The following is a 26,021-nucleotide window of genomic DNA, read 5'->3' on the forward strand; positions in this document are numbered from 1 at the left end:
CCACACCTGGCTCTTTAAATTCTTTAATACAGGTCAATAAAATGGATGTATGAGTAAATAAGTTCACAAAGAGATGATTAAAACATGTTTCTTACTCTTTTTTTAAATATATATATATTTTTGTAATTGTACATGATAACTTTATTTTATTTATTTTTATATGTGCTGAGGATCGAACCCAGGGCCTTGCACATTCGAGGCGAGCGCTCTACCGCTGAACCATAACCCCAGCCTGAAAACATTACTCTTAAGAGCCTATCAGTATAATAAAACAAAGTCTACTGCATTTATTAAAGACTAAAGATTTTTATTAGAGGAATGTTTAAAAAGAGAAATGATAAAGACTCTGAGTAGACAAGAAAGTCTGATGAATGCCATTTATCTTGTTGAACTTCCATTTTATAGTTTTAATCTTTTTCTCCTTTGTTTTGCCAGCTGACTAGCTCTTGGTTCTGGGTACATGGGGACAGTCTTTTCATAATGGCTACATAATCTCTAGCTCACTCAACTGAGCCACAGACTAACTGGTTCTTTGAAGTTCTGACACTTTTTCCTTAAGCCCCTTCAACTGTCATTTGTGTCTTATCTTATCCAATCTCATTTCCTTTCTACACCCTTTAGCCAGACATTTCCCAGGCCCCCCCCCCTTTTTTTGGGCTCAGCACATAGGTAAGCAGAGCAACATCCTCAGAGGGTAAGAAGTTGGACTTGTATCTCAGGCATCCAAGGCTGAGTAGATCCCTGTCATCCCCCCCTGCTCATGGCAATCATTTCAATTCCCAATACAGTCTCTAGGGCAGCTGCCCTTCATCCTTCCCTCTGTTTTTCCAAATCAAATTTCCAGTATATCAACTTTTATCCCACCCTGATGCTCTTCACTTTTACCCTTCTTACTATCTCATTAATTCTGGACTAAATTTATCATTCTCAATCTCATGTTTTCATTTCGGTTTTGTTTATAGAATAGAATTTGAACAATTAAAATCTAGGTTTAGGGCTGGAGTTATGGCTCAGTGGTAGAGCACTTGCCTCAAATGTTTGAGGTACTGGGTTTGATCCTCAGCACCACATAAAATAAATAAAGGTATTGTGTTTATCTATAACTAAAAAAAATTGTATTTTAAAAACTCTAGGTTTAGGGAGGTGATTTATCCATTAGTAGTAACACATATGAACAAATACCATGGCTGGACTCTTACACAGGTACACAAACATGTGCCCTCAGATGCACATTTGTCCCCCTTTCTGGACTGGATTTTGGAATCTAGATCGAGAACAAGTGAGGAGTTCTAGAGTTAGTATAGATAATCCCCATGAAGCAGATAATAAGCCACTGGATAGTTAAGGCTCACTTCCTAAACTGCAGCAAGTCAGAATCCCTTGGTAAAGGACTGGATGCTTTAGATACAGCCATAGAAAAGGAATGTGATGGGTCCTTATGGAGTCTAAAAATGACTTTCTCAAAAAACATTAATGGTGGTTTAGCAAACAAGACACGCCAAAAGACAGAGAAATATTTTGTATCTGTTTTTCATAATTAAAAACATTAGTTTGGTAAGTAATCTATTCAAGATGACATTTTATAATGCTTCACTGTATTTTTTTGAATATACTTCTTAGTTGTAGATGGACACAATACTTTATTTTATTTGTTTTTATTTTTATGTGGTGCCAGGGATTGAACCCAGTGCTTCATGTATGCTAAGTAAGCACTCTACCACTAAGCCACAACCTTGGCCCCTCCTTGTATTTTTTCAGTGTTATGGATTATTATACTAAAGTACACCACTAGTGAACTCTCAAAAAAAAAAAAAAAGAAAGAAAAAAGAAATGCTGCTCAATATGTAAAGAAGCTTGAAAATCTTCCACAGTCTTAGATACAGTCCTATTCCATATACTAGGTGCAACTTGGAACAGAATTTCAAAAACTTAATCTCTTACATATATTCAGAATCAAAAGACTTAAAAAAACCAAAAAATAGTTGGAAATATTTTGGCAATGTTAAGAAATAAATATATCTTTTTCATAATGGTTACTGGAGTAATGATATTGATAGGATTAGTTTTCCTGGAAAATTAGACTTGAATTTTAAACATGAACTACAAATGCAGTTTAGTTAAATACAAACTTTTACATACGTTAGGGTTGTTTCTATTCTTGAGACTTGTTCAAGGTCTTCTTCAGGGTCCTTGAATCCAGTAAAGGAGTAGTAAGACTTGTCCCATTTGATGGGCCTGTCAGACATCCTTTTAGTTTCTTTGAGAGGCTGGGAATGCACATTAGTGTTCATGCTTTGGATATGTTCAACAGATAAACTGCAGGAGTTGAGAATATATAATACTGTGCTTAGAAGATCTCTGGTGTGCAAAGTAAATTTGACTGCTCGAAATCCTAGAGAATATAATTCCCCGAAACAATTAATACAGATGATTATTAGCTGTAGCTTAAAAATCTTTCCATGCACATTTATAAAATCAAAATCTTTCAAAACATTCCATTACTGACTAAAATTCATCTGTGAATGGGAAATTGCTGCCTCTCTCCAAAACTATACAATGCTATTTTTACTTTCACGAATTGCTTTAACATCAGCTGCGTTCTAGTTCAGTGACTAACCCCATTCCCACCCAAGAAGGGGTTCAAATTATCGTCAATGCTGCCCATGAATGTGGTCTCTGAACAGATAGGAAAGCTGCCCTATGAGCAGGTCTCCCCAAAGTCCAATACAGAGAGTGAGCATGTGAGCTCCTGCAGTGTTATAGTGGCTCAGATGAGGAGGGTAGGTTGTCTACTCTGTGGTTACAGAAACCCGTCTTGAATTTTCTTGTCCATTTACTTGCCCACACAACTAGCTAGTAACATAATACTTTTAGTAGTGATTAAAAATTACCTAATTGTTGGGCTAGGTATGCAGCTTAGTCATACAGCATTTGCCTAGCCATATGCAAAGCCTGGGTTCCAGCCCCAGTATTGCAGAAAAAAAAAAAAAGATCTAATTGCTTAAAAGTTAGTGCTTTGGGCGGGACCCAGGTTCGATCCTCAGCACCACATAAAAATACATTATGTTGTGTCCATCTACACCTAATAAATAAATAAATAAATAAATAAAATTTTTTAAAAAAGTTAGTGCTTCTACAGTATGATTTTGATGTTGGGCAAAGTTTGGAAACCTAAATTGTTAAATCGTCAACAGGAAATCCATTGCGCTGTTTTCTTCCTTGATCAACACTCGCTACCTCGGAAGTGCTCAAGAGCTACAGACTATTTCCCTCATTGCAGAGTTTTCTTGGACAGTGTTGGTCTAACCTTTTCTATGTGCTTATGTATTACACACACACACACACACACACACACACACACACACACACACACGCATATGTGCTTACATGGTTTGCATAGTTCATTTTTAACATATAAATGGTGTCAATCTGGATATGTTATTTTGAAATTACCTTTGCCACTTAATGTTGGTGACTCTTTCACATCTGTATGTATAAATCAGCTTCATTCTTTTTAGCAGCTACATACTAGTCCACTTCATGACTTATAGTATAATTTATTTAATGATTTCCAATAGTGATGGACTTATAAGTTGATTTCAGTTTTTCAACATTCCATACTAGACTGAAATGTGTTTTCTTGTCTTTGCAACTGATGATACCAAAATTGAAATCATTCTCAGAGATACATCTTCTGTTTGCCACAGACTTATAAAATACAGAATGTGCAAACTGAGAGATTTTTAACCTAATTCATTTGATGATGAAGTGAATGCTACAGGAAAGAGAGTTCCTCCAGTTAGTGAAGGAGGATAAGAAAATCCATATCCTGCATTATAGGTGAGGAAGAAATAGTTTTTCCTTAAAATAGCTAAGGAAGAAATTTGTTTCTCTCTTAATTTATCAATTTATTATTTAACCCAATGAAAGGACTGCTATATACTGAGGATTGCCTATATCAGAGTGCACATGTCTTTGGGTAGCAAATAGTACCTAATAATTTCAATTTGTACCTGAATACTGAGGCTAAGCATTTTTAAAATTTTTATTTGTTCTTTTTAGTTATACATGGCAGAATGTATTTTGATATAATATATGTACATGGGAGGCTAACCATTTTTATTGTCTATATATATGGATTATTTCCTGAGCTGTTCTTCATTGACTTTGCCCATTTTTTTTTTTAAATGATGATTTGCTGTGTTCTCTTTTTGATTTGTAAGAACTCTTTATATATTAATTTTGTCTTTTGGTCATGTATATTATGTTTTCTCTCATTCTTAATGTTTTTCAATAACTTAGTTTTGTTTAATAAATAGTTGAAAACAACCTTTAACTGAAAGTAGAAGATTTTTTATCTTTATATAGTCAGAGCTGGCCACAGTGATTTGTTTTAGCATTAATTCACAGAAAGTTCTTAAAATAAAACTTATTTTAACAATAAACCTTATTTTCTCATGGGCAATCAAGAAAATATGGAACTGAAGAAATGACTAGGCCTTTAAAAATTTCAATGTCTTAATAATATAAAATGGTTCTTAAAATTTCTGTGATAAAAAAACAAGAGTAAATGTTTTATCTTACTAACATCTTAATTACCAATGAAAGGCTGATTAATGATTTTTAGTATTCTAAAAAAAATTGATTTTAATTTTACAATTGGATAAAAATGTTAAAGAAAAATGTGTTTAAAGGCTTTGTTAAAGTGCCAATCTGTGTCATAAAGGCAAAGGCAAAAAATGAGTACTAGCAATATTTTAAAGAATCATCAATAGACAGTATGGTTTATAAATCAAACCACTGGGCTAGGAATAAGGGAACATTAGCTCTAGTATCAGCTTTGCCCTTAATTTGCTGTGTGGAGCTAAGTTTCATTCTAAGCTTTCAAATTCAGCTTCTTTAACTACATATATATTCAATATTTAAGCTAGTGGTGGTAGTGGCAAGTAGTAGTTGTAGACCTCAGAGTGACTCTCCTAGATACATACAAATAGAATGGAGATACTATTTTAAGAACTGTAAAAGGTATAATTTGCCTTTATTAATTTCACCTGTTTTCTTGGAGAAACCTAAGAATACTGATGTTATTAGTATGATGTTTCTTCAATTCCTAGCCTTTTTTTTTTTTTTTCTTGGTACTGGGGACTGAACCTAGGGTGATCTACTGCTGAGTTATACCTCAGCCCTTTTTTTTCATTTTGAAATAGGGTATTGCTAAGTTGCTGAGGCTTGCCTCACACTTTTGATTCTCCTGCCTCAGCCTCCCAAGCAGCTGGGATTAAAGGTTTGCGCTATTGAGCCTGGAAAATTCCTAGATTAATCTTGAAGTTTAATAATAAAAACACTATCCATTAAGTAACACTATGAACACTTGGTCTGAAACTAGCAAACAATATGTCTCACGTGACTCTCATAGCTAAGAAGGGCATATTTACAATGGTTTAAACAAATAATGATTATTTACACTTTCAAATGGAATTGTATCACTTAAAATGATACAGTTACTATTTATTATTATTTACAGCATTCTTCAACACAGCTGTTTCTTTAAAAAAGGTCTATGAGTTGACTTTTTCCCTCTGGATAATGACAAACAAGGGGTGATTTTAAGTAAAACTCTAAATCAGAGGTAGATGGAGAACTGTCAAGAAAAGGAATTTGTGATTCTTGATCTCCCATAGGAGAGGAAAAGACTCGAGAAAATATAGCATGAAATTCTGGTCCCTGAAAAGGCCAGGTGTGAAGCCATCATCAGCATTGAGACTCTCCTCAGGCAATCTTTAGATGGAGCCCTTTCCTTTACACCCTAGGTCCTGAGCGCCTCCTGAACATTAGGCAGAAGTGAGGGATCTCCAGTGGTCTCTACACAGCACTCTGGGGTCTTCACCTTGATCAATGAAGACCCCAAAGTTAAGTTAAAGTCACACAGCTCATCACTGGTAGAGTTAGACACAGATTCTAGGTCTCAAAAGACTTCCCAAATTCTGTTCCCAAAACAAATAATAGTTTGTTTAAAAAAATTATAGTGCATTTTCTAATTGTTTTAGCCTTTAGTCACAAAAAGCTCTTAGTAAATCTTCAAATGGTTTTAAGTTTATTCTAAAAATAAGGTTACTCCCTCAAGGATTGCCAAAGGAGATCTCTCTCTCTCTCTCTACACACACACACACACACACACACACACACACACACGGATAAAAGATAGGCCTTCAAAGCTTTTTACCTACCAAAACATTTGTCCCCAGTGAAGAATTACTGATCATAACTAAAACCTTGACAAAAAGTACTGGGAAAAAGGCTGTGTTACAGTTGGTTAGATTTTCAAAACAGCATGAGGTGGGAGTTCAGAGACCTGGATTCAAGGTCACAGTCTATCTCTAGGGTCTTGGGAAAGTCACTGAACATTACTGTTACAACTGGGCAAATACTATCAACCTCTTAGGTACTGTTGGCACTAAATGAGAGAATACAAACTATAGTTTTTAGAAGTATAAATTGTTATAGACATGCTTAACACTTAAGACAACACTGAAATAAGGAGACAAACAGGTACTTCAGTTTTACAGACAAGACAGTTAAAAAAAAAACAACACAAAAAATGGCTTATCCAAAGACATGCAGTTAGGAATAGAATCTAAATCTAGAAAAACAATGAATTAAGTGATACTATTTTTCAATGACCAAGGCTTCAATCCAAAGGTATTCCTTAGCAAGGTCAAAATTAATAAATATATGTAGCATGCAGTTTGCAAGGGACACACTAGAAATAAGACCACATACCGGGAGAACTAAAGGGTTCCTGGCCATCAGAGGGGTTCTGGTCTGTTTCTCTTACATAAAATGTAAGTGGAGTTGGTTTCAAAGACTTGAAGCCTGGTTTCTGGAGGTTTTCTAAGTAGACACTTAATCTCTTAAGAGAATTTTCATTGACTTCCTGGAAAAAAGTATGAATAGCATTTAAGACAAAATAGATACAGGACACAAGAGAAACTGTATCTAACCTTTTAAACACTATTGAGGGTATTTAATAATCTAGTTTAAAAAATTGGGACTTTCCTTTTTCTTCGTGCAATGGGGATTGAATCCAGACACTTGAACATACTGGGCAAGTGCTCTACCACTAAGCCACATTCCCAGCCCTATAGAGCTCTTATCAATGAAGTCTAGGGAATCAAGACGAAGACAAAGTTGATGTAGAAGATATCTATGAACTGCTATGGAGTTATTTCCAGCATATACTGTCATGTGAAAAGAAGAAATGCACTTTAGTGAAGGAACAGCTCTATAGAAGAATGGCATCAATAATCATGCTTCTTGTTACTCTAAGCCTCCTCTCAGGCACACAGTGTGATTGGAAATTAGAATTAATCATTGTTTATTTTCATATGTTGAATTTATTATAATATGATGTTCTTAGCTATGAGAGTCCATAAGTCAGGTACATTTTTTGCTAGTGTGATGAAATCTTCCAAATTATTTTTGATACATGTTTCTATTTTTGTCAAAAAACAAAGGAAGAATAGGGGCTGGGGCTGTGGCTCAGTGGTAGTGCACTTGCCTGGCAAGTGTGAGGCACTGGGTTCAATTCTCAGCACCACATATAAATAAATAAAATAAAAGTCTATCAACAACTAAAAGATATTAAAAAAAGAAACAAAGTAAGAATAACATTAAAATTAACAAAAATGATTATCTATAGGAAGTGAAGAGAAATGGAATAAAGTAGATAAGAATGGAAGCGAGACTTCTCAGTGAGCTTTATATTTAATTTTGACCTTTCAAATTTATAAATGTTTTACATATTTTAAGATTAGTTAACGAGGATTTAAAACAAAAACTCTGCATCAGTGTGAGATCCTGGACCTTCAGCCTGATGCTATGACCAAATGGGACTTGGGTCTGCTTCCTGTAAAAGGGAAGACTGGGTGAGTATGTAAGAACAAGTTCCTGCATCAAGCCTGCATTTCAGTAAGGGTAGGGGAAATAAAAAAACCAATAAACTTCATAAATAAGGACATAGGATACCTGGAAAAGAAAAAATTAAAAACAGAAAAAGCACTGCAGTGTAAGGAGGAAAAGGACTGCAGGAGGCAATGTGGGGTAGTAATTTTAAATAGCCTGGGAGAGCCTTACTGAAAGGTGATGTTTCAGTGAGAAGGTAGAGGGCAAGTGTATCAGGGATACCCTGGGGAAGGATGTCCCAGGCAGAGGAAGCAGCTTATGCAAAGGATTGCACAGGGAAGGCACTAAAAAATACAAGGCAAGGGGCTGGGGATGTGGCTCAAGCGGTAGCGCGCTCGCCTGGCATCCTCAGCACCACATACCAACAAAGATGTTGTGTACGCCGAGAACTAAAAAATAAATATTAAAAATTCTCTCTCTCTCTCTCTCCTCTCTCACACTCTCTTTAAAAAAAAAAAGTCTTTTAAAAAACAATAAAATTGGGGGCTGGGGATATAGCTCAGTTGATAGAGGGCTTGCCTTGCATGCATAAGACCCTGGGTTTGATCCCCAGTGCCACAAAAAAACAAAACAAAAAAACCCCAAACAAACAAACAAAAAAAAAAAACAAGGCAAAAGAGTAAGAATGTAAAGTCAGAAGAGCAATTAAACTCCAGGCACATTGTCAGGGCACCCTAGATCCGACTGAGATTCAGTGATTTGCTAGAAGGATTTGCAGAACTCAGAAGAGCAGTTATGTTCACAACTACGGTTATTACAGCAGAAGGATGGCAAATTAAAATCAGCCAGGGAAAAGGCACATAGAGCATAGTCCAGGAGAGGCCAAGGACAAATTCCCAGATGTTTTTCCTCAGTGGAGATTTACGGACAATGCTTAGTCCCCCAACAGTGATGCACTGGAAAAATGAGAAGTGCTGCCTGTTAGGGAATCTCATTCAAACCTTGGTATCCAGGGTTTAACTGGGGGCCAGTCATATAGTTATGTAGTATCCATGTTACTAACTTTAGTTTTTCAGTCTTTAGCAGACCCCAGCGTCAAATTGATAATGTGACCCAGGGCCTTATAGAGGAAAAGATGTATTTACCATGAATCACACTGTTAGCATAAACTATGTGGCATGACTGACAGTTCCTGTTAGATGGTCTTATCCTATAGTTCATTCTCATCAGGCAGGACATTCCAAAGGCTCAAGGTTCATCTCCCAGCACTGAAGCCAGGTATTTGCAGTGTGCAGGGCTTAAGCAACCCAAGTTCACTGAGTTAATCCTTTACAGTTAATCCTTTAAATCACAGAGGCTGTGATTTAAAGACATTTTAGGTAAGGGAAAACACTCAAACATTAATAGGTTCATTTTTTTTCTTCCAGGTTTAAAAACTTTAAATTATTAACAATTCCCCAAGGTAACAGATAACTTTCTGTTGAATCAATTTAATAATTACTTTGAAAAAAAAAAGTACTAATTTTCAAGAGTTTAAGTTCCTTTTCAAGTTAAATCAGGTACTGATATTGATGAAGATGAAAGGAACCAATAAAATAATTCCAAAGCATTTGGCTTTGTAATTCTATTATTATCTAATGTTACAAATATTGACTGTCCTAAGTTTATCATGTTTTTTTCCTTATCCATTTGTACATAGTAACTGAAATTGTAAGAAGGCAATCCTAAAGCAAAATTACTAGGGCATTGCAAAATATTCCTTGAAACATCCTTAAAAACAGGACTGATTATGATGATAGAGGTTTAAGTTTTATTTCAGATCCTCAATTTTAATCCAAGAACTGGTACAGAAAATATGATTACTATGCTAGCATGGTGGCGCATGCCTGTAATCCCAGTGGCTTGGGAGGCTGAGGCAGGAGGATCCTGAGTTCAAAGCCAGCCTCAGCAAAAGCAAGGCTGTAAGCAACTCAGTGAGACCCTGTCTCTAAATAAAATATTTAGAGCTGAGGATGTGGCTCAGTGGTCTAGTGCCTCTGAGTTCAATCCTTGGTACCAATAATAATAATAATAATAAAATAAATAAAAATTTTAAAAAAGAAAACATGACTACTAATACTCCAAAGTTTACATGGAAACTTTATGGCCTGTATAAAAACAATGACAATTTTCATAAAAAACAATCATTATATTTCCAATTTCCAGTATTTACTTTTTATTAATTTTATTTGAAAATTTACCAATTTTCAAGTTTCTAATTTCAAATTTGATCAAAGCACTAATTATATCACCATGACAGAATAATCCAAATTTACAGAACTCTCTATATTATATAATGTCAGAGATAAACAAATAGAGACGACAGGTTAAAAAATAAAGATTTACCCTTTCTCGGGGATGCTGTCCAAAGAAATCTGGGTGGACTGCAAAATAGAAAGGCCTCAAGGCATTGACTGCTTCTGCTCCTGATAAAGCTCTTGAGTAGTGGAACCAGTGAGGGAGAATCTTTTCTAGACACAACCTTTCAAAGAGACGTGGCCTGATTACTCTGAGCACAGACTCATATCCCCAACATGTGCAGTTATAGTCAAGTTAGTACTATACATGGGAAACATCAGAGAACCAAGATAGAAACCTGTGGTTTTCTGAAATCTATTAGGGTTCTGAAATAGTGGTTATAATAAATTCCTCTGATTCAATATGAGAAATACTAAATAATAATAAAATTTCTCTTCCCTAGTCCATTTTGAAATATTAACTGGTTTCATGGCAAATAATAATTTTCTTTGTAAATTTTCTGCCTCAGAAGAAAAAAAATTTCAATATCCAATAGTGTAATTTCTCCATAATGAAAATAGTTTGATAATTACGATGTTTATAAAGAGATGGAAGACATCTTTTTATTTTAAAATTACTAGTGTGTTAATAACATTATTTTAGCTGGATAACTTAATATTCTAATTGTGAAATCTTGGCATAATCCACCTGGAATGTTTTTACAATAGTTTTTCCCCAACTAAAAGAAAAGAAAATTTTTTAAGTCCAAATGAAATTATCTGTAATTTTTGGAAAGCATGCCATGAAACCTGTTTTGTTTTTAGTTAACATTTTTGAGACATGGTCTTGCTATGTTGCTCAGGCTGGCCTTCAATTGCTGAGCTCAAATGATCCTTTTGCCTCAGCCTCCTGATTAGCTTGGACGAGGTGTCATCATGTCTTGCTACACCTATTTTTAAATGTTATAATTTACCTTTACTATTCTAAAAGTTCTAAAAAGAAGATCTAGCTTTTATGCACACATTCTTTCTGATATGGTAGGTGTGCTGAGTCTTTGGAAAGGTTTTATATCTTTTTTTTAAGGTTTTACTTTTTAAAATAAGACATTATTTTAATGTATAATAATTATTAAAATTCTTATTTAATAAGAAAATAATCTTTTCTGGAGATTTTTCAACAATCTGGAGACTACCAACATATTTTCAGATTACCTTTTGTTTTTTGCATGTATTTGAACCTTTCATAAAGTCAATGTATAAGTTCCACATTAAGTATTTCAACAGGCCTTTGAACAGTAAGTAAAGGAAACAATAAGCCAAGGATTAAAGTCCTCAACATAAGTTCGACTAAGTAGACGACAGTGACAACTCTTCTTATTCTCCCTCTGAGCTGTAGTTCTCATTTCCAAGTATATGACGGACACTTGGTTCTGCCAATCTCTTAAATTTTACGTATCTAAATAAGGAGGAGTTATTTTTTTCCTTTCCTAATGTTGTCAAAGCCTAAAATCCAAGCTACCTCTCTACTCGTACCCATGTTCAATTACTTTGAAACTTGTCACTTTATAGTTCCTTGAAATAATTTCTTCTTTCCACTTTCTCTGGCCAATTAGCATCACCACAGAAACGGACTGCACGGTACCACAATTAGTCTACTTTCCTGTATCTTTCCCTAACCACACTGCCTGCCACCAATAGGTTAACTTTCCTAAAACCCACTCACTGTAGTCCTGACACAAACACCTGTAATGGCTCCCACAATTTCTGTAGAATAAAATCTACTACTTAGTCCGGTATTTGAAGCTGCCCCATCTATCTTTCCAACGTGATCTCCAATTCTTACAGAAACCCCCAGTCAGGTCCCCAGTGATCTTCCTCATTTTTTCCCCTTTCTTCTACATAATTATAGAGCCCTAATAATCTTCCCTGCCACCCACTTCCACCTTTCTAAGTTGTATTTGCTTATTTAACAATTACCACATACTACTGTGTACCAGGAGGTATGGTACCCATTCCCCCTAGAACCTTCCCTTTTATATTCTCATTACAAATAGTCATTTCTTCAGGGTACATGTCTCTGATCCTAGCTACTTGGGAGGCAGGAGGATTGCAAGTTTGAGGCCAGCCTAGGCAACTTTTTACCCTGTCTCAAAATAAAAAATTAAAAGGGCTCAGGATGTAGCTCAGTGGTAGGGCAGCCCCGGGGTCAATTCCCATTACCACAAAATAAATAGGAATTTCCTCTTCTAAACTCTAAAATAAGAAAAAAACACTATGTTCTGCATATTTGAAATATAATATCATAAAGTGACTGTGCTAAAGGGAAAGGTGATCTTTTTTTTTTTCCTCTTAAAAAATTTTACACCCAGTAATATTCTGAAAGACAGCATTCTTTTTCACTTTCTGCTCTGAGTGGACTCTTGGAGGACTTGGCTGTTCAAGTGAACTTTGTTTTCCTTTTTTGTTCCTGCCTTCCACTCTAACATAAAATAGCCTTAGAATTTGAAATTAACCAAATGCGTAACAGATTCCCCCCTCTTCCCCAATGTTAACTATAAATTGGACCATGAAGCTTACCTCCTCCAAGGTCTCAGGTGGCAGAACATTTCTGAATATATATGTATGTCAACTTCCAGGCATCCATCAACTGCTTAAAAAGTTAAGCAGAAGCCACAAATGAACAAATGGAATTTGCAATTAAAAACACATTGCCAGTTATGTTACCAATCCCCCAAAAGGAAATATTTAGGTTAGTCTAATAAAATATGGATAAAATTATACTATAAAACTCTGATAAAAGAAATCAAAGATATAAATAAATGGAGAGACATCCCATGTTCATGAATAAGAGGACTCAATATTGTCAAGATATCAATTCTTTTCAATTTTGTCTATAGATTCAGTGCAATCCCAATCAATATATCTCAGTTATTTTATGGATATAGAGAAATGGAACCTAAAATTTATGTGAAGAGCAAAAGATTCAGAGTAGCCAACTCAATGTTGAAGGAGAATAAAGTCGGAAAGACTGACACTACTTGACTTCAAGACTTACTCTAAAGGTACAATAATCAAGACAGTGTGGTACTGGCAAAAGAACAAACTGATCCATGGACAGAAAAGAGAACCCCAAAATAGGTCTATGTAAATATAGTCAACTGATTTCTCAAGGGAAAAAAGGCAATACAATGGAGCAAAGATAGTCTTTTAAATAAAAGATATTGGAACAATTGGATATCCACATGCAAAAAAAAAAAAGTAAACTAGACACAGAACTTATACCCCCAATAAAAATTAACTCAAAATGTATCATGGAACCAAATATAAAATGCAAAACTATGAAATTCCCAGAAGATAACACAGGAGGAAATCTAGATGACCTTGAGTATGAAGATGATTTTTTAGATAGACTACCAAAGGCATCACCCATGAAAGAAAGTATAACTGACAAGCTCTAGCTAATGATGTCTACATCATTAAAATGGAAAACTTCTGCTCCATGAAAGTCAAGGGAAGATGACAAGGGCTGGGGATGTGGCTCAAGCGGTAGCACGCTCACCTGGCATGCACAGGGCGCTGGGTTCGATCTTCAGCACTACATAAAAATAAAATAAAGATGTTGTGTCCACCGAAAACTAAAAAATAAATATAAAAGAAAAGAGAAGATGACGACAGCCATATATTCAAAGTATCACATATAAAAGATGTAACTGATACTGGACTGTATCCAAAATACACACACACCAAAAAAAAAACCTTTTAAAACTCAACAATAAGAAAGTAAACAACCCAATTAAAAAATGGACGAAAACCTGAACAGACACCTTACCAAGAGGATTTACCAATGGCAAATCATATGAAAAAAAGTTTAACACGTCATCAGGGAACTGGAAATTAAAGCGCTAATGAGATATTACCACATACCTATTAGAATGACCTAAATCTACAACACTGACTACACTGACAACAGTGTACTGCACCTACAACAGTGCAGGCAGGGACTTTGAGCCACAGGAGCTCTCATTCACAGCTGCACACTCTCTGTTGACGGGAATGCAAAGTAGTACAGCTTGGCAGTTTCTTACAAACTAAACATACTCTTAGCATCCCACCCAACAATTGCATTCCTTAGTATTTATCCAAATGAACTGAAACTCATATCTACACAAAATCCCACCCAGATGTTGATAATAGTTTTATCCAATGTTTGGAAGCAACAAATATGTCCTTTATATAGTCAAATGGGTAAACTATGGTACTTTCAGACAATGGAATGTTATTCAGGCTAAAAAGAAAGAGGGTACTGAGCCACGTAAAGACATGGAAGAAACTTAACTAACTGCATATTAGTAAGTTTTAAAAAGGCCCAAATTAGAAAGGCTACGATTCCAAATATATGACATTCCAGAAAAGGCAAAAGTATGGAGATAATAGACCAGTGGTTTGCCAGGAGCCAGAGTTAGGGAGGAATGAATAGACAAGACCCAGAGGCTTTTTAGGGTTGTGAACCTCTTCTGTATGATACTACAATGGTAGAAACTCATCACATTTGTTAAAATCCTTAGTATGTGCACCACCAAAAGAGAACCTGATAGTATAGACTTATGGTAATAACCATGTGTCAGTGTAGGTTCACTGATTATAACAAATGTGGGACTTGGGCAGTGCGGAAGGTTATGTGTGTCTTGGGACAGGAGATAAGTGGGAATTCTGTTTACTTCCTGCTTAATTCTGCTGTGAACCAAATTTGCTTGAAAAGCCCAAATTACTGAAGAATTCAAAAGCTGCATTTAGGCCTATGACGGTAACAATGCAATCTGGGTTTAACTGTCTTGAGTGATATCTCAGTTTATGAAATCGTGGGGGATTTCCTCCATTAAAAAGAAAGCTTTTGTGGACAGGCAGAGTTCTTAGAAAAAAAGTGAAGCCGCACCTCTAAGCAGTTACCTCTTTGGGTTTTAGCAGCAATGTTGGTACTGGAGTATTTGACTACTATGTGAGGCCCTGGGTTCATCCCTAGCCCGAGGGGTGGAGGCAAAGGTGTTTTGTGGCTTCATGAAAGTAGTTACTACAAGTATTACTTTAAGTATTATTAAATTTTCCACTGTATTGAACAATGAGGAAATTTGCTAGTATACATAAAAAAGCTGAATGTTTCCAAGTCTTTTAAAAAAATAATTACTAAGGCTATTCCTAGATTGAAATTTTAGTTTTGATGAAACTGGTCTACACTAGATTTAATATGATTTTTGTTAAGGCTCTTGTAAAATTCAGTAAGTTCTAAGTGGTGTGTAGCTCCCCCCACATAAGCCCTCTTACCCTAACGCATTATCTCTCAGGATGTGAGGCTTTCCAAGAACGCATGTGTGACTGTATGCCAGAAACACCTGTATATTACACTATTACTCCAAACTGCCCTTTAATTCTGAATTAAAATTTTTATTAACTGAATTAACACAATGCTATAGTTTACCAGACTGGAGTTTAGTTTAGTCAGGGAAATTAGTGAATATCTTAATGACTTTTGTTTTTATAAAAAACAGAAAATTACAATTCTAGTTCTAGCAATAAAGAACAAGAATAAAACAAATGAAAGAATAACAGATATATCTATCATGCTTTTATCTGATGCTCACAAGACTAAAGTCATTTAGACTGTGTATTTAAGAAAAAAATGGCTGAAAGACACATACAAAATACTAGAAATAACCATTAGAGATATTTTAAAAGGAAATATATAATTTAGAACATTATGATTATTGTTTAATACTCTGGATATGGAATCCCACATCTAATTTTTTGTACATGTTTTCAGGAGTACATAAGGTATGAAAGTTGGGGTTAACTATTTCACAGGATTTGTTAAGTAACTTAAGAAAATTCACAGAAGTGGCAACTATCATTATTAAATAATTAAGGGTATATAAAAATTGCAGAAGTCTTTTTCCAACTTAGTGAGGGCTTACATATAGATAGAACATGTAGTTAACTATAATATTTTATTTGAAGACAAATTCTGGGACTATAAAACTCCCAGAATTATCACAATAAATGATCAATATGTCTGAAAATCTTAAAATGTACAATGCAGTAGGTAATTTTGCTAAGACTTCATAGAAGTCTTTTTATTTATTTATTTTTTAGATGTAGTTAGACACAATACCTTTATTTCGTTTTTTGATGTAGTGCCGAGGATTGAACCAGGGCCTTGCACATGCTAGGCCAGTGCTCTACCACTGAGCCACAACCCTAGCCCCTGAATACAAGTCCTAAGTACATTAAGTACAAATGACTGACTTAAGTATTACAAACTTTTTAGTAGGAAAAATTAGTTTGAATCTATCAGAATAAACATGGCTAATTGTTTATGTTTACTATTTCAAGACAAAATTAGTGCCTGCTTAGTAATAAAACATTCGTTTTGATAGAAATAGTATTTTTTTCTCCTCAAAAAAGAAAACTGATGTGGGTATGATAATGTAGTGGTATGGGAATTGCTTCTTTATAAATTAATACTGATTTTTAAAAACACTGTTCCTTGGAGGACAGTGGAACAGTGAGAGGGAATGTAACTTCTTTTGCTGCTTCCAGCAATTCTCCCTTTTCACATACACCTTCCTATAGAAATATGTCATCAATCATATTGAGAAAGGAGAAAATTATATGTGTGTGTATGTATTCATATATATATTCAGTTAATAAATCTGACATCTACTTAAATTATTGTTTTAACATAAACATTTCCTACACAAATCACGGGAAGAATTAAATGTATATTTTTTTGGTTCTTTTTAAGAATTGCAATGGAAATGGATGTTTTCCCTTGGAGACCTGTAAGTGGGAAATAACTATCACATGTTTCCTGTAAACTCTCCTTTAAGCTCTGAAGACTTAAGTGACAGGGAAACTGTGATCTGATCTAGCTCCAGTTTTGGAAAAGGAAAAGGATAAAGGAAGAAAAAAAAAATACAACTTTAAGGGCAGAGGTCTCAAAGCAAAAACAGCATCACCAGGAACTTGTCAGAAATGCAGATTATTAGACCCCACCCCAGCTTTGCAGAACCAGAAACTGGGTAGGATCCAGAGATCTCTGCCAAGACACACTCTCAGGGGACTCTGATACATGCTCAGTCTGACAACTGTTGCTTTAGGTTCTCAGAGGATTGTGAGATGTCTGTTAGAAAGCTTTTAAACTTTAATTCACTAAAAATACCTAATACAGGGTTGGGATTGTAGCTCAGCGGTAGAGTGCTTGCCTAGTATGTGCGAGGCCCTGGGTTCCATCTTTAGCATCACATTAAATAAATAAATAAATAAATAAAATAAAGGTATTGTGTCCAACTACAACCAAAAACATAAATAAAAAAAGTTCCTAATACAAACACAGGGAAAGATCTTTAGATGCACAATCATATGCCAATCAAGTAATTTTAAAACTGTTCTTGAACCAGTTCCTTGTTCCCTGTATAGCTTATTTACTTTTTGAGATTTTTAGAAATAAAATTCTAAGTGGAGACAATGAAAGAGTCCAGCAGGCTGTGAGGCATGGCTGCTTGCCTTTGTGTGTGACACAGCTCTTAGTCTTAATCTTGCAAGGCCAAGAACCCAACTGTACCGCTTCAGGCATAAATAAGCAGGTCCTGGAAAAACTAAATCAGAAGAGGTCTGATGATCAGAACACCAACCTTTTAATCTATGTTGAAAGACATACTGCCGAGAATGGTAGAAGATTCAGATCTCATGTTTTCTTCCCTTATAGAACCAGCTACACAGAAAGTCATGTTACTATCAGCTGAAGATACACTGCTAGAGTACTTGGGTGCTCTCCTATGTAGTAAAGTGAGCTGTGAAAGCTAGGGGCATCCACATCAATTGTAGGCTTCTTGTCTTTAAACTCTTAATGCAAGTGGTTCCTGTCCATATTTCATTTAACCGTTTAGCCTTCCATTTGGAAAAGGCCTTAGGCATGCTACAAAACAACCAAAGAAGTTAGGCTGTCTTACCAGACTTGGGAGGCATTCTGGGTCCAAGAAGCACCCACCCAAGGCTCATGTGCCAAGTCCTGTGTAAAGTTCTGGGAATAGGGGGAAAAAAATCAAGACAGGGCTGGATTTGTGGCTCAGTGGTAAAGTGCTTGCCTAGTATGTGTGAGGCAGTGGGTTTGATCATCAGCACCACATAAAACATAAATAAAATAAAGGTGTCCATCTACAATTAAAAAAACAACAACAAAAAAACCCCCAAATCAAGACAATTCCAGCTCCCCAAAATCTTAAGTATAGAAGAGAGAAGAAGTGGAAAAACAGACACACAGGCAGATGATCATAAAACAATACAGTAAATGTAATGATACAGACATGCACAGGGTAAAATAGGAAACCTAAGAGCTCTGGAAAGTCATGTTCAAGGAGATGGGTGTCCTCTCTAAATGGGGACTGGAAGATGGGAAACAATCCATTTACAGATCACTTAGTGTCTGTGCAATTCCAAACCAAATTTATTGGAAAAATAATTGGTGAAAAATCCAAATTATGGGGCAATGTAAGAAAAAGATTAGATTACTTTCGCCAGATACAGAAACAACCATTAACAGTGTTTGCCAAGTGGAGGTCCCAGGACTGAGCTTTGACCTCTTGGGACAATTTTCATTTTAAAGTAACTTATTTAACAGTTAACCTTAGGTTACTCTCATTTAAACTGTGACTTCCCTTAGTAACCATCTTGTAAGGTTTTTTTTTTTTTGAAAGCAGTTTGCTCCATCTGGCTCTTTTCTAAATCCCTTGCTATGAAATTTAAGTCGTAACAATTTGCAGTAAGACAAACACTTTGGGAAATCTTAAGTCGGAAACAATGAAGCCTAAAGTCTCTGTGTTCTCCTTCCAAGGAAAGATGAAGCACATATAGATACCCGGGCCCCAGACGAGCTTTAAAAGTTCAAAGCCCAAGCTGAGGTGGTGCGAGCTCTGCCTCCGCTTTCTCCTCGGAAGGGACCGACCTACGATCTGGCACTTGGTCCGCGCTCCTCACAGCATGCGCGTTCCAGGAGGCCAAGTTGTGCGAGCGCGCGCTCGCGGGGAGCCACCGCCCACGCCAACCAAGGAGCCAATAGGCCGCGCGCCGCCGTATCCCCGAGCGCCCGCAGGCGGCCGGGTGCAGGTCAAGCAGCCTTACCCCAACGCGCCTGCGCGCGGGCCGAGCCTCGAGGCGCCCCGCCGCGCTGACGTCGGCGCCACAGCCTGCTGCTTCCCTGCCTTCTTACCGGCCGCCCGGGGGGCTCCGCTGAGAGCTTTAGGAGGCGCTGAAGAGCGCTCCGGAATGTGCGGGACTAGGCCGCAGGGAGACGGGTGGCTAGCCGGCAGGAGGTGGTCTGGCCCGAGGGCCGGCGGGGAACCACGAAGGGCAAACTGGGCGCGCGCTGGGGGGCGGGGCACGCATGCGCAGCGCCGCTCCGCCCCGCCCCGGAGCCTGGCGAGGGATGCCGCAGTCAACGCACTCTGGGGACTCCCTGAAGGTTTCTGTGCTCCAGCCCCCGTCACGGTCACATCTTGTTCTTTAACTATTCATTTTTTTCTCTCTAAATGATATGAATTTATGGTTTTAAGCACCAAATTAAAAATGAGGGCTATTATGTTGGCGAATACGCTGCAGATTTTGAAGCTGTCTTCAGAAAAGAAGTTTTAACTTCCAAAGTGGTTTGGATAGTTCTCGTATTTGTTACTAATGTAACAAAATACAAATATTCAAAAAGCAGTATTCTAAGATGCACCAAAGGAAAAATTCAGGAAGCATGCCTTTAAATTCAGAAGGTACCTTGAAAGTTGTGTTCAAGTCGCTTTAATATTATTTTACCATTTACAAAGATTTGTTGTAGGTTAGCTTAGACTGAACTGAGGACACACTAATCCCTTTCATACCCTTACAGAAAAACTTGTTACCTGCTTGCAATGTTCCTTTTTATTAAATGGTGCACAGTATTCAGTGATTTTTTTCACTGTTTGGATTTTGCAGTAAATGGGGATTTACCACACCGAAGTTCTTCTAAATTAATTTGAAAGGTCACTTTCAGTGTGGATAAAACTATTACAAATTACATATATCAATACAAACTTTTACTGCTTGAAAAGTTAACTTGCTATAATTTTTAAAAAGTGCAAAAACTCAAAAGTGAAAACTTTTTTATTGCTTTTTATTTTCAACAATGATTACTTGAACTTAAAAAAAAAAAAAGCCTTTATTAACTAATGGTTACTGAAAAGCCAAACCTTTCCAGCCCATTTCATATTCTCTTTCAACCATTTCAGGGCAGAACAATGTTCCAAACTATAAACCTGTTCCTTATTAACATTGACAGTCATGTGCTTAATGAAAAGCTTTGGATCTGATATTCGAGCAGCCATAATTAACCTTTCCACTGCAGCTTGATAATCATCCTTGCTCCGAGGCTTGTTGTCTTCACATCTATAAAGGGAACATCTCACAAAGTCAGAAATTCTAAAAAGCAACAATATGGTTTCTTGAAAAGCTTCATTTATATTGGTACTAAGCCATGACACTCCTTTCACTTTATTGTTTTAGAAGTATCTTTCAGACAATGACCCATGCATGGGAAGAAAGGTATTGTAAATTTTGACCCGGTAATATAAAAATTTCATAAAAAATGAGAAATCTCATAAAATAGTTACTCAGATGATGTACATTTTATATTGTCTTTCAATTTTAACAGTGATGGTGGCAACACCCTAAAATGATTGCATCACAAACTAGGCAGCAACTGATGACTTGTAAAATACTGATCTAAAGCATAATTACCTATCACTTTGTATTTGCAAAGTTAATGACTGTATAATTATTCACTATAATGCATGAAAGAATATTAAATGGAATGAAGTTTTGCATTACTGACAACTGCATGTTAAATTTATCTTGATATTGACTATTGTTAGGTGAAAGCAAATAAAAGTGGCTAATATTTGGTATCGAACTGTATTGCTGTATATCTTAACTTAATGAAGTAATAAGTCAGGACTGAAGAAAGTAAGTGCTAAAATTTACTTTTCTAATAAATACATTTTCTACCCGCTCTCTGCTATCAGTTGTGACTGTGGGTGCTTTTGTAAAATTCATTCTTTAGGGCACTTTTTCCTCTGGGATATAGGATGGGAAGTATTTAAAATAGAGATGTAGGTGTTATATTAGCACTTGAAACAGGAGCCAATGGTCAAAGAGAGGAAAAAGTGGCCAAGTGCCTTCTAGCTTAGCAAGTGGTGCTCTGGTAGACTGAGCATATGCCAAATATGTGTAGTGTTTTGAAAATCTAAAGATGAGTAATATTTTCTCTCAGAAGAGTTAATATTATAAGGCCGAGATCAGCATGATAATAAGAGAAAATATACTCAGCTTGGATAAAAAAGAAATCAAGTTCTATGGATGTCACTAGTTATGCTCTAGGGCCACAAATACTCCCCAAATTCAACAGTGAGTAAATAGACCGCATGTGTGAGGAATGGAATGCTACCAGAAAAATCAAGCCCTCATTAAGATGATGGGAAGCCCAGTTGCCTCAGGCACTATAGTTCACAGTGGTTAAAAGAGGAAATCCTCAGAAAACAAAGCTATTAAAAAAAAAAAAAAGTGTGTGTGAGGGGGTGTTAATTTTAGTGGGTTTTAAAAAAAAAGGTGGAGCTGAAATTATTTTCTTTCTAGTGAGCTAGACTAATGACTTCTATAATAAACAGAAGAAATCCAAAGTTGTTCACTGTCACTTTGGTTACTAGGTTGTTGGGATGACAATTTTCCATGGTATCCTGAAATTTGGGAAGTTTTTTTGAAAGGCACCAACTATCCTTTGTTCATTATATATAAACATCTTTGAAATTTGGAACAATCTTGAAAGTCAGGATAATTTCTCCTTTAGGAGAAAAAGGCAGGTTTATTTACAGCCTTAGAAGATGGAGATAGTATCTCCCTGCAGAACAAAAAGTAGGCATGCTATTTCCCATTATAAAAGATTTGGATTCTCTTAAGCTTAGGACTCCTCTCCTGTAACAGAATCCAGTGCATCTGCAGGTAATACACAAAGGTCCATTTGTGGATTTAGTAATGAGAATGAATAATATAAATATGCAGATAGTCATGCTGTTCCCTGCACCACAATAAAGTACTCTTGTCTCCAACAGAAGAGTCTTGAGTCTTATGCAAGCATTCAGGAAACTGTGGCATGCTAACTTGTAACTTAAAGATAGGGTAAAATCTGACACCATTCACAGTTCTTGCTTGATACAGGTCACAAAAGGCCTTGCAGTTTTCTCCTTTTACTCAAGCAACCTATGGAAATGCTCATGTGTTGAACTGAGGCTTTTGGACAATAGGCAATCAAGAGATTCAACTAGGAAAGGCAATGTCTAGATGCAGTCAAGGCATCATGTAGAAGACTACAGCTCCTGACATTCTGACTCCAATTACATGAAAAATTCTGTCTTGTAAAAGATGCTGAGCTTGAACCATCCAGCTAAACTGTTCTGAAATTTCTAACCCACAAAAACAAAGATAATATTTGCTATTTTAGGTCACTAGATTTTAGGTTATTTGTTATGCAATAGAAAGCTATGCAATAGTATTCAATCTGAGGATCTGATTCATTACATCAATAAACTGAAGCAAAATTCTTGTCAAGAAACTCTAAAATAGGAGTCCTGTGAGATCCTTATGTTTCAGGTTTCCTGGGTTAGGCAAGCAAGAAATCAGTGGTATAAGTCTAAATTCAGGGGACGTTAAAGTGTCACTCTAGTCAAACACCTATATTATAATATCTATGCATATATAGAAACATTTTAAAATATGGAAACTAGGCTGATGGCTTCATTTTCAGTAGTATTCTTGACTGAACCAAGTAAAATATCACATATTTCCCTTTTAGACCTGTGGGTTCCCTCACTCCCCTTTGGTACCAGGGATTGAACCCAGGGTGCCTTAACCACTGAGCAACATCCCCAACCCTTTTAAAAATTTTTTATTTTGAGATAGTAAGGCCTTAAGCAACTTAGCAAGGTCCTTAGTTCCTGGGGCTGGATTATAGGTGTGTGCCATTGCACCTGGCTTAGACCTGGTTTTTACATCTTTTGGGTTACCAAGAAGAACTTTTAGGTACCAATCTCTAAACAATTACAATTTCTAAACAAATAGGTACAATTATAGGAAAAGTGGGTATCTGAAGATCAATCTTTTTCAAATCTAACAGCTTTGAAGTTACTTGAAGTGTTTGAATGCTACTAACTTTTATTTTGGTGGTGCTGGGGATTGAAACCAAGGCTTTGAGCATCTTAACCATGTACCCTACTTTTGAGTTACATGCCCAGCCCCTTAACTTGTTTAGTTTTAAGTCTCAAATAAATCCTATGCTTTCTTAAATATTAGCAAATTTTGTAATACACATGTTTATATATCTATCTACAGAGTATATGTAAAAATAAAAATATACAAGTACAAAAAACATTTGTAATGTAGGACACGTATGGGAACCCATAATCTGCTTTCAGAATGTAGTTAGTTTTATCAACCAACCTTTTCAAAACTATCTGTAACATCTGTGTGGACGTTCCAGGACTCTGAATACTACTAGCATTAGATACCAGGAAGATTTCAATAGCTAAAAGCATTTCAATCTCAGATAAATAAGAAGGAATCAATAGAAGTTTTCGGTATAAATTTCCCTCCAGTGGTGGATAGCAACCTAATGAAACAGCACCTGAAAAATCAAACAGGTCAAACTTTACTAAAGCTCCCATAAGTAAAGACCTAGACATCTGAAATATCCATAGGTGACAATTACATTATGATAGAATAATTCTTCACATTAGATTTACTACACAAGTTATATGGTAGTGAGTTTCTTAGTACACTTGACATTATTCTTTATAAAATACTTTTGAAACATTAGATATAAAGTGGGAAATATAAGACTATCTGAAAAATGATGTTTTTGTGGCAGGTATCATTTTAAGCCAATTACAATGTAATTTCAAAAAACAAAAAACAAAAAACAAAAACACCAGAATAGTTCCTTAGGATTTTTTTTTCCAATGACATCTGGTTTTAATGTATTTATAGATATTGCCTATTTGAATTATGAATCTAAAACATGAATTATAACATTAAGTTTTTGCTTCCTATCAAATATTTTTAATTAACTTACAGAGGCATTACAGTTTATACATTACTGTTTCTTACTATGTCTTACATTGTGCTAAGCACTAGATTAAAATATATTTTCATTCTATAGCACTAGGTGTGATATTACTATATTCATCAATTCATGTTCTAAAATAACTTTTCAAGGAGATTGAACTTTGAAACTTATTTTAGGGGGTTATTAGAAGTGTTAAATAGGGGGAAAATCCCTTTAAAACTCCTAGGACATCCAAACTGTATATAGGCAATATTGTTATATTTTACCAAAATCCATTCAAATTAAAATTTAAACAATTAAATTTTAAATAATTAAAAGTTGTTTATGCTTTAAGTTTTTTCAAGCTAATATGGATGATGATTACTAAACTTTGTGAAACTACTATGTGCCTGTTACCTGTGTTAAATACATAGGTGTTGTCTCATTTTAATCTGCCAATTTACTACCTTTGACATGAGGTACAATTACTCCCATTTATTGATGTGACTGTAAGTAATTAAATTTTTTTTTTTTTGCAAATGTTAAGCTATGTCTGAAGGTAAATCCAAAGGATGATCCCATTGTGTTTAATATATCAACACTGAAGTGTCTGGAGGACTAATTGATGCCTATAAATTACTTACTTGGTTTTCAAGTATATTTTTTGAAAAACCAAGAAGATTCTATACTTCCTCACCTTTCTTGCAAAGTCTCGGAAGTTACACTGCATATGAAATAAGGCATAGGTGTAATTAGGTAAAATAAAAGTGCTAATAAGAAAGGTACTGGGGCTGGGGATGTGGCTCAAGCGGTAGCGCGCTCGCCTGGCATGCGTGCGGCCCAGGTTCGATCCTCAGCACCATATACAAACAAAGATGTTGTGTCTGCTAAAAACTAAATAAAAAATATTAAAAATTCTCTCTCTCTCCCTCCTCCTCCTCCTCTTCTCTCTCTCTTAAAAAAAAAAAGAACTATAAAAAGGGGAAACAACCACACTTCCATGGTTTCCACCTCTTAAAAAAAAAAAAAAAAGAAAGGTACTGAATTATATGTAGACACTAACTGCTTTAACATATGACTAAAAAACTTTACAAGTAATTCTTATTATGGATGAAAGTACAGAGGGCAGGGGAATAATGAATAACTGCTAATGGATATGGAGTTTGTTTTTGGAGTGATGAAAATATTCTAAACTTGGTTGTGGTATTTGTTGTACATCTCCACACTAAAAACCATTGAATTGTATACTTAAGTGGTGAATTGCATGGTAATTGAATAATACCTCAATAAAGCTATTAATAACATTTAAGAATAATTAAGCTTAATTGCTTTAATACAAAATTTTATTTCCAACTAAAAACAGATTTATAGGAGTCACATTTAAATGATTCCACATTTATATTTTGGTTCTATGGCATATAAATACCTTCTGACAGCATTTCCCAAGTTTCAGAATTAGTTATTTAAAAATAAATTACCCCAGTAACTTCAATTCTAAAAACTAAAATCACAAAGTTTTGCATATAGTACGTGTGTGTGCGTGTGAGTAGTGTGTGAGGGGAGTGGGGTTCTAGCAATCTTCAGGGAAACAGTATAAAGAGCTGAAACATGACCACAAAATTACAATGAAGTTTTATGAACAAACAATTCTAGCTCTCCTCTAAATTTCTGATCACCTT

General features: G+C 35.7%; 2 protein-coding genes across 19 annotated transcripts in view; both read right to left on the reverse strand.

Annotated features, from left to right (window-relative positions):
- Positions 1-19,613, reverse strand: part of Tcaim (T cell activation inhibitor, mitochondrial) — a 34,776-nt gene extending 15,163 nt beyond the window's left edge. The window contains exons 1-6 of one of the 17 annotated variants that reach the window (XM_078038022.1): positions 19,438-19,613; positions 13,738-13,773; positions 12,756-12,825; positions 10,288-10,423; positions 6,781-6,934; positions 2,140-2,392 (exon numbers count right to left, since the gene is read on the reverse strand). In XM_078038022.1, the coding sequence (XP_077894148.1) occupies positions 2,140-2,392; positions 6,781-6,934; positions 10,288-10,423; positions 12,756-12,825; positions 13,738-13,744 (620 nt within the window). In that variant the 5' untranslated portion in view covers positions 13,745-13,773; positions 19,438-19,613. Of the gene's footprint in view, positions 1-2,139; positions 2,393-6,780; positions 6,935-10,287; positions 10,424-12,755; positions 12,829-13,737; positions 13,814-19,086; positions 19,244-19,349 lie in introns of those variants that run through there. The other 16 variants (XM_078038016.1, XM_078038018.1, XM_078038014.1 and 13 more) reach the window with 16 other exon arrangements.
- A 730-nt stretch (positions 19,614-20,343) lies between these two features.
- The window catches only part of Topaz1 (testis and ovary specific TOPAZ 1), a 68,660-nt gene continuing 62,982 nt past the window's right edge, over positions 20,344-26,021 (reverse strand). For both annotated transcript variants that reach the window (XM_078038010.1, XM_040290104.2), the window contains exons 19-20: positions 23,739-23,922; positions 20,344-20,636 (exon numbers count right to left, since the gene is read on the reverse strand). In XM_078038010.1, the coding sequence (XP_077894136.1) occupies positions 20,417-20,636; positions 23,739-23,922 (404 nt within the window). In that variant the 3' untranslated portion in view covers positions 20,344-20,416. The remainder of the gene's footprint in view (positions 20,637-23,738; positions 23,923-26,021) is intronic.

Source organism: Ictidomys tridecemlineatus, chromosome 2, assembly GCF_052094955.1.
Source record: "Ictidomys tridecemlineatus isolate mIctTri1 chromosome 2, mIctTri1.hap1, whole genome shotgun sequence".
NCBI lineage: Eukaryota > Metazoa > Chordata > Mammalia > Rodentia > Sciuridae > Ictidomys > Ictidomys tridecemlineatus.